General features: G+C 38.1%; 1 protein-coding gene across 1 annotated transcript in view; it reads right to left on the minus strand.

The window, feature by feature from the left end:
• The window catches only part of cacna1db (calcium channel, voltage-dependent, L type, alpha 1D subunit, b), a 120,654-nt gene that overhangs the window by 801 nt on the left and 107,400 nt on the right, over positions 1–12,453 (minus strand). The window contains 10 exon segments of the mRNA XM_083554637.1: positions 29–337; positions 4,268–4,389; positions 4,767–4,926; positions 5,550–5,694; positions 5,840–5,866; positions 8,053–8,426; positions 8,656–8,772; positions 9,171–9,304; positions 11,022–11,123; positions 11,734–11,836. Of these exon segments, the coding sequence (XP_083410763.1) occupies positions 29–337; positions 4,268–4,389; positions 4,767–4,926; positions 5,550–5,694; positions 5,840–5,866; positions 8,053–8,426; positions 8,656–8,772; positions 9,171–9,304; positions 11,022–11,123; positions 11,734–11,836 (1,593 nt within the window).

The following is a 12,453-nucleotide window of genomic DNA, read 5'->3' on the forward strand; positions in this document are numbered from 1 at the left end:
AAAAACAAGCATTAGAATTGACACTCACTGCCTCCACCAGACTATGAGCGCTGCCTCTCTGCTGCAGATACTGACTGCTGTAGGCAGGTGGGATCTGTAAGAGGGAGGAAGTGGGTGTGACCGATTTGGGTGACCAATCATGGCCCTTCTGGGTGTACCAGGAGCTGCGGCGAGCCAATGCTGGAGTGCTGCTGGCACTGGGTGGAGCTCCATGCCAGTCCACCTGGATGAGAGGGGTGTAGGATGGGGGCGTGTCCGGGGGCGTGGACCATGAGTGGATCGAGCGTGTAGGAGAGAGTCGTGCTCGGCAGGAGTCTAGACCGGCTACAGCCATCACCTGGGCAACATGCATGGGATGGATGCTTTTCAGTAATGAAGATTATTATGTAGAAAATAAAAAGCGTAAAAAAAAAACAATGCAGTGGTGTACACCAGTCAGGCATAACTTTCTGCTACCGTTTAGGCATAACATTATGAGCATCTGCCTAATATCATGTTGGTCCCCCTTTTGCTGCCAAAACAGTCCTGACCCGTTGAGCATTAACAGCATTAACCTCTTCAGCAATTTGAGCTACAGGAGCTAGTCTGTTGGATCAGACCACACGGGCCAGCCTTCGCACCCCACTTGCTTCAGTAAGCCTCAACCGCCAAGGACCCTGTCGTCGGTTAACCAATTGTTTCCTCACCTGGCCCACTTTTGATAGATACTGACCACTGCAGACTGGGAACATCCAACAAGAGCTGCAGTTTTGGAGACGCTCTGACCCAGTCGTCTAAACCTCACAATTTGGCCCTCGTTATACTCGCTCAAATCCTTACGCCTATTTTTCCTGCTTCTAACACATTAACTTTGAGAACAAAACGTTCATTTGCTTCCTAATAATATCCCACCCAATAACAGGTGCCATGATGAAGAGATACTCAGTGTTATTCACAATTTACCTGTCAGCGGTTACAAAAGTTATGCCTGATTGGTGTATTGTAACATTGCATATGGGTGTTCTGTGCAAAAAACATTCCGTGAGGGAGAATTTGCAGGTCCCTGATAAAAAGGTAGACGTAGTTTGAAGGCAGGATAAGACTTACCTTGTATCTGTCTAAACGCATAGGTTATGCTATCAATTAAAGTAAAAAAAAAGCTAGCAGGAGATGCCAAGGATACAATGGCACATGCATAGCATGCTAGAACCGATGACGCATGTTGCAGCCTTATTTTTAGTTAACAAGAAAGTACAGGGAAAAATATTTAAAAATTTAATCATAAACTGTCATCAAAGCTTAGAAAATTAGTGTTATATGAAATGCAATGTCAGCATTTTCACAAAGAAAAATTACAAAAAACTTTCTTACTTCCTTCCATTATACCCATACTATCATATGCTATCAGGAGATTGCAAGACATGTCAAGCAAGAAAAAACTGTGCATGTACAGCATGCTAGAACGGATAAGATCAGAGATTTCGAACTTCTTGAACCTCGTAGCTAAATTGAACTTGAACTTTTTGGTAATCAGAGGCAAAAGCCCTACGCAAGCTACAATACGGATTCGCTAAGACCTTTGGCTGTATAAGGGAGGAGCTGCTCGATCAGATATTTACAAGATGGCTGTTTATTTGCCACCAATTGGTATCTCTCAAAAGTGGCAATTGTGTTGAATTATGTGTGACTTAAATAATGCTTCATTCATCATTGATAGCATTTTTAAATATTATGTTATAGCTAAATATTAGAACAGTCACCAACAGTAAAACCACTAAATCTTATTTTCCTATCCTCCAGAGTTTACTATAGAATCAAGTAACTCTGCGGTAGCACCAAATCACTTTTTTTTATACATTTCCAGCCACTATTGTTTTTTTAAATGGGTAAAACTCCCAATGTTCAATGAAATCAAAAAGCTTTGGATATAATGTCCAGTAAAAAATATTGACGCAATGCAGACGCTATATGGACAAAAAAGTGTGGACACCTGACCATAAAATTGGTATGTACTGTATGTGATTGGTATTTTGAACATTTCATTCCACATTTACTCCCCACCACTCTTCTGGAAGGATGTTCCACTAGATTTTGGTATGTGCTTGTGGAGATTTGTGCTCAGCTGCAACGGTACTGATGTAGGTGAAATGAGGAGGCCCGTGGTGCAGTCAGAATTCCAATTCATTCCAAAGGTGTTGAGGTCCCAATAGGGTGGAAGTCAGAGCTCTATAACGGGTCACTCAAGATCTTCCACTCCAACCCAGCATATCTTTAAGGAGCTTGCTTTGAGCACAGGGGCCTTGTAATGTTGGAAACAGGATTGGTTCTCTTAGTTCAAGTAAAGGGAAAATTTGACCCTACTGCATCCAAAGACATTCTTTACTATTGTGTGCTTCCATCTTTGTGATGACACTTTAGGGAAGAACCACATATGGCTTGAAAAGTCAGATGTCCCAGTACTTTTGTCAATATAGTGTACCTAAACAAGGCCTTTGTCTGTGCAAATCATTTTGAATGCTTATTCTGTAGTGTGAACTTTGATTGGCTTGCCTTTACAACCGTATTATTTGCATAGTTTGTTTGTGTGTGTGTGTGTGTGTGTGTGTGTGTGTGTGTGTGTGTGTGTGTGTGGTGTATAGCTAAAACATGCAAAAATGGCTGATGTGAAGATTATACTGCAGAGAAACACTGGACACACTCCTGTGCCGAGAAAAATTGCAGTAAGTGGTCATAAAAATTAAAAAGAAACAAATTAGTGTAGGAAATACAATTTGATATTTAAATACTTCTTTGTAAACAAAAACACAATGCCCTGCAGTAATATTGGCACCCCTGGTAAATGTGTGAAGACAGCGGTGAATTATTTCGTTTTATTGTTTAACCTTTCCATATTTTATTACAATTCACAATATAACTCTGCTCTGCTGGTCATCAAACAATAGCAAACACAACACAGTTCATGCAAAAAGAATATTTCTGTTAAATATGTGTGTTTTTATTACTGACCTATTCTAAAACAACATTTTGTACTACCTCCATTTGCCAAAATACCAGCTCTCAGTCTTCTCCTCTAATGCTTTATAAGGTTGGAGAATACTTAACAAGGGGTCGATTTTTCCTTACCAAATCTCTTCAGATCCTTTTGAATTTCAAGGTCTACACTAATGGACTTTTCAGTTCACTCCACAGGGTTTTCTATGAGTTTTAAGTTGAGCGACTGGGATGGCTATGGAAGGACTTTGATTTTGTGGTCAGAAAACCATTACTGTGTTGATTCTGTTCTGTCTTTTAGATCATTGTCTTGCTGGAGGGTCCACCCATGGCCCATTTCAAGCTTTCTGCTAGAGACATTCAAGTTTGGATTTAATATCTGCTGATATTTGATAGATGATAGATTGATGCCATGTATCTTAACAAGAGCCACAACCATATTTAACTGTGGAAATTCAGTAGTTTTACGTATGGAAACTGCTAGTTTCTATTGCCTAAAAGCTTGATTTTGGTTTCAGCGGACAATAAAACAAGAATTTATTGAAGTTTCCGTTCTGTCTGACAAACTGAAGACACATAAGTTTGTTTTTTGGTCATACCAAACAACCTTGTGGTGTATTAGGTGACATTGGATTGTAGTTTTAGAGACTCTCTGACCCCAAGACACAGCTAATTTCTACAATTCTCCAGCTGTGATCCTTGGAGATTTTACTAATTATCTTAAATGCATTTTTCTTTTTATGGCCACTTCCCATTCTGTGAAGCTCAGCAACCTTTTGCTGCACATCTCAGCTATATTCTTCAGTCTTATCCAATATTATGATTAATGAGGAGAACTTGGCCTTTGTGTTACCTCATATTTATAGAGCTGTAAAAAAGGAAGTTGGTTTCCCCAACAATTTTCTGTTCCTAGTTACCCAAGTATTGAAAAGAAAATTGGAAAATATCAATCTGAATATATTTCACATACATTTTACTCATGAAATAATACAAATTGCCAATTTCCTTTGTTAATAATAAAAGAACTGTTGCAAATGTTTGATTTCCATGAGATCAGAGTATTTTGTACATTTCTAAAACTTTCTTGCCTTATATTTACCAAGGGTGCCAATATAAATGGAAAGCACTTTATATATAGCAAACTGCAATTTAACATTTTGGTATGCTTGTTTTTGGGTTGAAAGCTTGAACATAATATACAGTATACACAAAATGACATGACCAGATTATTTCCAGCTTGTCTGCTAGGCTATATTCCAGACATGTGGGGGGTGGGGAAGTGCTAACTGAAGTTTACCTGATGCTGCATTAGTTGCAGAGGTAGTGCAGTGTGCTGATGAACTGGTGGAGAATGAGGAGCCTCATCCTGGCTTCTTTGTCTGCACAGACACTCAAAGTTGAAGGAAGGTCTACGAGGAACTGTGTGGAGGTAAAACAAACAGAGAGAGACACAATGTACATTTAACTTTCTTATCAAGACCTTTAGAAACACTAAATTAAAGAGAGTAAAGTTGTAAGGTAGTAATACATCTGATTCATTTGTCCATTGTGCCTTTGTGGCTTAGGATGCATACAATGTATACAGCAAATGATGGACCTTTGACTAAAAAGCTTATATTTTCTACCTCTACATTCTATCTTTATAAAATGATGTAAACTGCAGTATAAGGTCTTCATTTCTTTGCTTATGAGGTGCTGTGGAAGCAAAGGAAGCCACTAATCCTTTACCGGTGCGATATCGATTTTAATGTGAGGAACGGATCATATCTTTGTGTAGACTTTTGATATGGTCTCACCCTGAGGTGTCGAGGGCAGAAGCCTTCTCATCTGTGATTTCTTAGGTTCCTGGCAAATAGGCTGCTCATCATCATCATAAAAACACAAAGGGTCTTGGTTCTCATGAGGAGGGTTTGACTCCAAACTGCTCACCGTGTCCTGATACTCTCTGTATGACCTCCCGGAGACAGAAAAGCAAGAAGCATAGAGAGCAAATGTATGACTTGGTTAAGAAACAAATGTACGTACATTGTTATGGTAGGATGACAGAAAAATGTCTATAGATGGAGAGATTCGAAGATCGTCTATATATCCATAATGTTGGAAAATAACAGGCAGCAGCTGAACTATAAGATGAGGTACTTGCACCTAAAAAATATATGTTTTTATTCGAGTGTTTTAGAATTCTGTGTTTTTCTGTCAATATGGGGTATGTGTACATTAATGGGGAAGAAAAATGAACTTAAATGATTTTAGCAAATGGCTGCAATATAACAAAAAGTGAAAGATTTAAGGGGGTCTGAATACTTTCCGTACCCACTGTGTGTATATATATTTAATAGTTCTGTTAAGTGTAAGAGGAAAAAAGAAAAATTGCCTTTCACTTGTGTCTAGTTCACAGTATGATCAAAATGGATTATTTTATAGGGAAAGCGTAATATGTCATGGTACACCTGATGGCTTTATTCTTTTCAGGAATATTTCTCCAGAATATATATATATGGTTTCAAAATATAAAATAATCAAAATTTATTCTTTGAGAATTAGCCGATTGTGTCTGCAGCAAGAGTGTCACTGTGATACCTGTCACCAGCCAGCATGAGGTCCTCCTCCTGAGACTCCTCCCCACTGTAATACTCCACTGAAGCTCTATCATCGTCAATTACATCACCGTGGACAGAGGCTTGGCGGCAGATGGTGGGGTAAAAACCAGCTGTTGAGTCTGACCTGGAAATAGTTAGATAAATTAATGTGTAAATTATTGCTTTTTTTTAAAAAAATAAACAACTAACTCCTGTCTAAGTTTGTCATTTTACTGGATAAAGCCATGCAAATTAATGAATGAATAGATTGATATAATAATATTTATTACCTAATATAGGTCTCATAGTATCGTGGTCTGTCCCATCAGGCAAGTAGAGAAACAGCAACATGTGTGCACATGTAGATGACAGATGGATAAATAGACATAAAAGATAAAATAGAAAAGAGTGATCAAATGAGGCAAGAATTCTAAACAAAGAATCTTTTTATAACAAAACCAAATTCAGTGTATTTCAATAAAGCAGTAATGAAAGGCAGCAGCCTCACACATTTATTTATAGGGATTCAGAAAGGATAAGGCAGATCGGAATACCACAAAATTATTGGACCCTTCATACACCGATCAGGCATAACATTATGACATTATAACATTATGACAGTTGAAGTGAATAACACTGATTATCTCTATCATTTATCATGTTAGTAAGTGGGATTTATTAGGCAGCAAGTGAACATTTTGTCCTCAAATTTGATGTGTTAGAAGCAGGAAAAATGGGCGAGCGTAAGGAATTGAGTGAGTTTGACAGGAGCCAATTTGTGAGGTCTAGACGACTGGGGCAGAGTCGTCTCCGCTCTGCAGTGGTCATCTATCAAAAGTGCTTTAAAGACGGAACAGTGGGGAACCGGCAACAGGGTCCTGGGTGGCCAAGGCTCATTGATGCACGTGGGGAGCGAAAGCTGGCCAGTGTGGTCCGCTACAAAAGACGAGCTCCAGTAGCTCAAATTGCTGAGAAGTTAATGCTTTTAATGCTGGATTGGTTTAGGCAATATTAGGCAAGTTTACACCTGATCGGTGTAAAAAAGATGTGAAATGATCTTCCATTTGCTCTGATGTGCTGTTTCCCTGAGGTATAAATATAAATGCTGCATACGTAAAAAAAAAAAAAAAAAAAAAAAAACTTGACCAAGGAAAAACAAGAAACTTAAAACAACTGATGCTTTTTTGACCTGATTAAATAGGTAATAGATATAAAAAAAAAGTGGTGTGTGGTGGCTCCAGCGGTTAAGGCGCTGGGTTGCCGATCGGAAGGTCTGGGGTTCAAGCCCCGGTATCGCCAAGCTGCCACTCTTGGGCCCTTGAGCAAGGCCCTTAACCCTCTATGCTCCGGGGGTCCCTTACGAGGGAAATATCAAGGTCCGTGACGTCGGAGTGACGTGGGGCCGCCTTCCCGTGGGCTCACCACCTGCAGGAGGGACCGTAAGGGATGGTGCTGTGAGGATTGGGCAGCAGTCGAAGGCGGGGGCCTGCTTAGACTGCTGCCCCCACGACCCGAATTACGGATAAGCGGGAGAAAATGAATGAATGAATAGATATAAAAAAATAGTTACAAATTAGGATTAAAAGTCCAAAACCTGCAGCTGGACTAATAAGCACACTTCTCAAAAAACTTTGTGAAATGTGTTGTGAAGAATACAAGCTTTTAACATGTAGCCTCTGATTCGACTGCTATTTTATGTACATTGTGTTGTTATATTTTTTTGTCTATTGATGTTTTTACTGGAAAGCGCCTTGGGCTCCTTTTGGATGTTGTAAGGCGCTCTATAAATAAAATTTGATTGATTGATTTGATTGAAGCAGAAAAAAAACCCTTTTGCGTTGTTAATTCCCTTGGTTTAAAAAAAGTTTCAACTGTTAAATGTCACTTTTATTGTGATTGGCGGTAAGTGCCTCTCAAATGCTGTGATGAGGTCAGATAAGAGCATAGTCAGCATTCTGCATATGAAAGGAAAAGTAAATTTCAAGATTTGCTGACTTGCCTTTTTAACACAGCATATTACGTATGTTCTCTACAGGTAATGAGACTGAAACTATGGGTAAAGCGGAGGCTTTATTTATCAGTGAAAAGGTTGACTTATCTACTGTAAATGTCAGTGCACTTTGCACATATTGCAAAGCCCTTTAACAACCCAATTCCTTAGGTTACATACAGAGCTATCAAACATCTATGTTTCATTTGCCAATTGGTGTTCTCAACCATGTCCTGTTTTTCTGTGGGTCAGAAATAAAAGCTGGATACATCAAACCCATTTTGTTATTGGCTACCAGTACAAAAAAAAGAGATAAAAGTTTTAATCATGTTACCGACATTACAAAACAAAACATTTACATATAAACATGAATATATACTCAGGGCAGTACTTTAATTAGGTTTACTAATACTCTGCCTTGACCTTTTGCTGGCAGAATATACATTTTCAATAGAAAAGCTAACCCTGCTAATAGCCACTCAAGTCAAACTCCACTCAGGGAAGTGCTCTCACCTCTTAAAATGAGACTTTCGCTGTGATTCTAAATCACTCCTGAGGTTGAGGTAGGAACCCAGGGAAGACACCCGGCTTCTGGTGGGCCGATCTGCATGAGGGCGGTACTGCCCTCCGTTGGTCAGGACAGGCATGCATGGCACATTGGCATTGTTGAGGTTGGAGTTCGAGGACTTGGGGGACTTAAAGTACAAGTTAGGGTTTGAATATGGGCGGTTTTGCGAATAAAGGGGCTGTGGAGAAGGCTCAACATGAACATAGAAGGGAAGGGGTGGGACGTGGAGCGGGCGCTGGGTGACGTTAGTAGACGTGGATGAGCCTCTGTGATCCCCGTTGACATGATTGACGTGGTTTCCAAAAAGGCCACCATTTCTCTAGGAAGAGAGGAGGCAAAGAGAGAAACATAATGCATTGATATATCCTTCAACCAGAGGGATTTGAACCCTACGCATAACACATTACAAATAAGTCCAGCATAATATTCTTAATTAAAATTTTTAAATATAAAACAAATAAAATATCTAAAACAAATAAAATATCTAAATTGCTGATACATCATTTTATATAATATTTATAATCTATTACAAAATCTACTACATTTACTCGATAGATATCTTCTTCTTCATCTGGGTTAAAGTCTACCAGGTCTTCATCTTGTAGGTCACAGGATATGGCTCTGCGAATCTCAGGGCCTATGTCATGCAGTGTCCGCAGACCAGCCTAGCATGAAACAGACACATAAAATACACATATACACACACACACACACACACTAAGCTAGAAAATGACTTTTTGGTGGGTTTTTTTGTTGTTGGTTTTATAAATTAATGCTAATTTTTTTTTTTTATCAAAAAGAATTCCTCACAGGAATGAGTCAAATGAATCAAAAATACAATGACAATTGTGGTTTAGGGGTGGCATAGACTCTCTCCCATATCAGTCCAGACACTAGTGATTCTGGGTACCTGCCATGTGATTGGGAAACTTTAACTGTAGAGTAGGAACTGGCCTTGATTTTATTAGGGAGAAAAGTGTGGCTGCAATACAGTCCTGGTTAATAATTACTCAACAGAATGAAATGCTAGCAGATGTAGCTTGAAAAAGAGATGCTGTCTCACCTGTAGCGCAATGGCGGTGTTATGACTGGAAGGGTTCCTTCCCACAAGGCCTAGCTCTTTGCGTTTCTTGAATTTCCTAAAGTAGTCCTGTATCAGGAATGTGGCATAGAACTTCCCCACTGTTACCTCATCATCTGAGTGAAGCGAACACACTTGGTCAATACCACGCTGGGTCACTGTAATGTTTTACTGTAACATGTTTCAAAAGCTGAGCTTGTCATGCATGCTTTAGATACAGACCTTATATTACTGTCGAAAATGCACAGGCATTTGCAAAAAAAAAAAACCAAATATGTCTTAAAGGAACTTTTGTTTCAAATGTTTAGCTATGTAATCCAATAAAAGAATCCTACTATGGTCAAAGGTCATAATGAAAATAAGTTATAATGAAATGGAGAGTTTTTAAAAAGTTTACATAGATCGCTATTGTTGCCGTTTATAAAACTTTATAAATGCCACTCTTAATAATGTTTTCTCTTACCTCTAACATCAAATGTGTGGATTTTGAATGTCTTTAACCTATTTGCATGAAAACTATATTATGAAAAGCATATTCTGTATAGCCTGAAATATACAATTGCTACTTGGAAAAAGTATTTTAAGGTAGGTCAATCATGCAGCTTATAATTCTGCAAAACAACACACTAATAAGCTGTTATTTTGGGGGCGTTTAATCGGAAATGTTTACTATATAACAATACTTAATTGTATTTTTTTGTTTGGACTGATTCAAATGTATAATATATAGTCAAAGACAAACTAATTGCCAACTAAATATCCTAACAAATTATTTGAATCTACAAGATTATCAAGTTATATTGTTACAAAGTAAACTCATTAGCTATAGTTTACTATACTATACATAGTTTACTTAAACAGAAGCAATCTGGGAGTCTGGGAAATCATTCAAGGGAACAGTTGCAAAAAAAAAAAAAATGTGCCTATTCTTCAGAGTGTTAGTAGTAATGGATTTTGTGCCAGTGAGAACTGGCAATAAAGGAAATATCCTCTTTATTAAGTTTGCATCAGCGAGTTCGAGCATCTCAATTTTCTCAGAACAAAATACATATAATAGTCTGATTTTCACAAAGAATATTTGGGTGAGTTAAACAAAAATTAGCAAACAAAATTGTACAGCTAACAAAGCAGGGAAACATCTATTTAGAAAACGTTAAGATTAGACTCTAGGACAAGCACTGCATTGTTTTAACGTGTCACAGTTTAATGTGGCCAGCAACACACTTGCATAGAAAACAGGCCCAGACCAGATCATGAATAATGCAACGCCACAAAGTTAGGCTCTCTGCTCCACTTCATTATATTGCAGTATCCAAGTATGAAATAAAATACTTTTACCAATCTGCTGTTACAAAACAAAAAATAATGATGGTGTGGTGTGATGATGTGTGAGGGCTGTGTTTTAAAATGTATATTAAATGTCATAGCAAATCACTAAAGCATTTTTTTTTACTAAAGAAAGAACTCCGTAGCTATGTTAAGCTTGTTACAGTAATTGAAACAGCTTAACGATTTAAGCTTTTCAAACAAATTATTTTTACCTTCTCCAAACAAAATATTTTCTGCACATTTAGCCTCATTTTTTTCTTCACCAAGTGTTTAGTATTGTACTTTTAAAATCACAGGGTCAACTCAAGACAGACTCATCCGCTCAGGAAACAGTTATGCAGCACTTGAACCCTGTGTCATGTTTTGCTCATGCACATCTCTCACTATTCACACATAACCTTATCGCTAATCACAAACCATACTTGTGCTAATGTGTTAAAACAGTAGGATTGGAATAAATGGTAAGCCTGCATGCATGCGTATTTGTGATCAGATATGTCTAACCTCCTGCAGGTGGGACCACTTGATCCAGGAGTTTTGAACTAGTTCTCTTCCAGATCTTCTTGATGACAGACCTCAGTTCCTCATTGGCTTGTTCCAAATTTCCTAATAGACACAATTTTTGTTTCACAAACACACATACACACAAAAACTTGACTTTGAGTTGCGTATTATAATTAAAATACTGTAATAGGTTTATTTTGGATTCCTATATAGTGTGGAGTTTTAGAAGGTTGGAAACCAGTCTTGTCTTGTGTCATTCCTGAGACACATATATGTTTCTTATAAAGTACTTATGTAAGACAGAGAACAGGAGAGAAGCCTGGAAACATGGAGGTGGAAGCATAATAGTTTGGGGTTGTTTTGGAGCAACTAGCAAAGACAAATTGGGCAAGTTTTATGAGAGGTATGGCAAAGTATTTCAGCTAAACCCATTTTTAGAGAAACCGTGTCTGGATGCCAAGAGTGTGTAAAACTTAGGATTTTTATATGAAAATAAAGTTTAACATTTGTACATTTATATAATTGTTGGGTGAGAGTAAATCTTCCAATAAGGACCTATTTAAAATTTGAAATTAATGCTTTTCTTTCCAAATGTGCTGGTTTGTTTCCTATTTCATGATCGAATTATGTTTTTGTTAAGGTTTTTTGCACTTATAGGCTACTGCAAGATGAAATTCCCTAGACCAGAAAGAGACCATAATGTATCTCTCACCTTCAGTTTTGATCTTCAGAGCTGTTCTGACCAGAGCAAAAAGGGTGGCATTAAACATGACAGTACCGTCGCTGTTTAGAGGCATGTTCATGGCAACCAGCCTCTATAAAACACAAATCATATAGACAATACTATAGAAATTAAACTTGGATTTATTTTAGTCAATGTGCAGCTTGTATAGCAGTACAGATTTACTGTCCTCTGAAAATAACTAAACATACAGCTATTATTGTCAAAATAGCTGGCAACAAAAGTGAGTACACCCTAAGTGATATCAGCTGTACCATGTAACCATGTCCTATTCATGATGTTCATGTTTTTGTCTGCTTGACAGGTGTATCTTGTATTAGAGCAGTTAGAATTTGGTGCTTTGAGTACAACTATCTCATACAGACCACTGGATATTTAACATGGTACCTCACGGCAAATAACTTTCTAAAGATTTACAAAATTAGAATTGTTGCTCTCCACAAAGATGGCCGAGGATTAAGGAAGATCAGTAACACCCTGAAACTGAGTTACAGTACAGTGGCCTGAGTCATACAGAGGTTTCCAATGTTGCTTCCACTCGGAACACACCTTTCCAAGGGTCCATCAAAGAATGTCCTCAGGCTGTGAATCAGGTGCAGAAGCTGGCTTAAAAAATTAGACGCATGAGCTACTGGAATTACTTTAGAGGTTGCAGAAGCAGAAGGTCCGCTTGTCGGTGCCCAAATCATA

Source organism: Silurus aristotelis, assembly GCF_946808225.1.
Source record: "Silurus aristotelis genome assembly, chromosome: 11".
Taxonomy (NCBI): Eukaryota; Metazoa; Chordata; class Actinopteri; order Siluriformes; family Siluridae; genus Silurus; species Silurus aristotelis.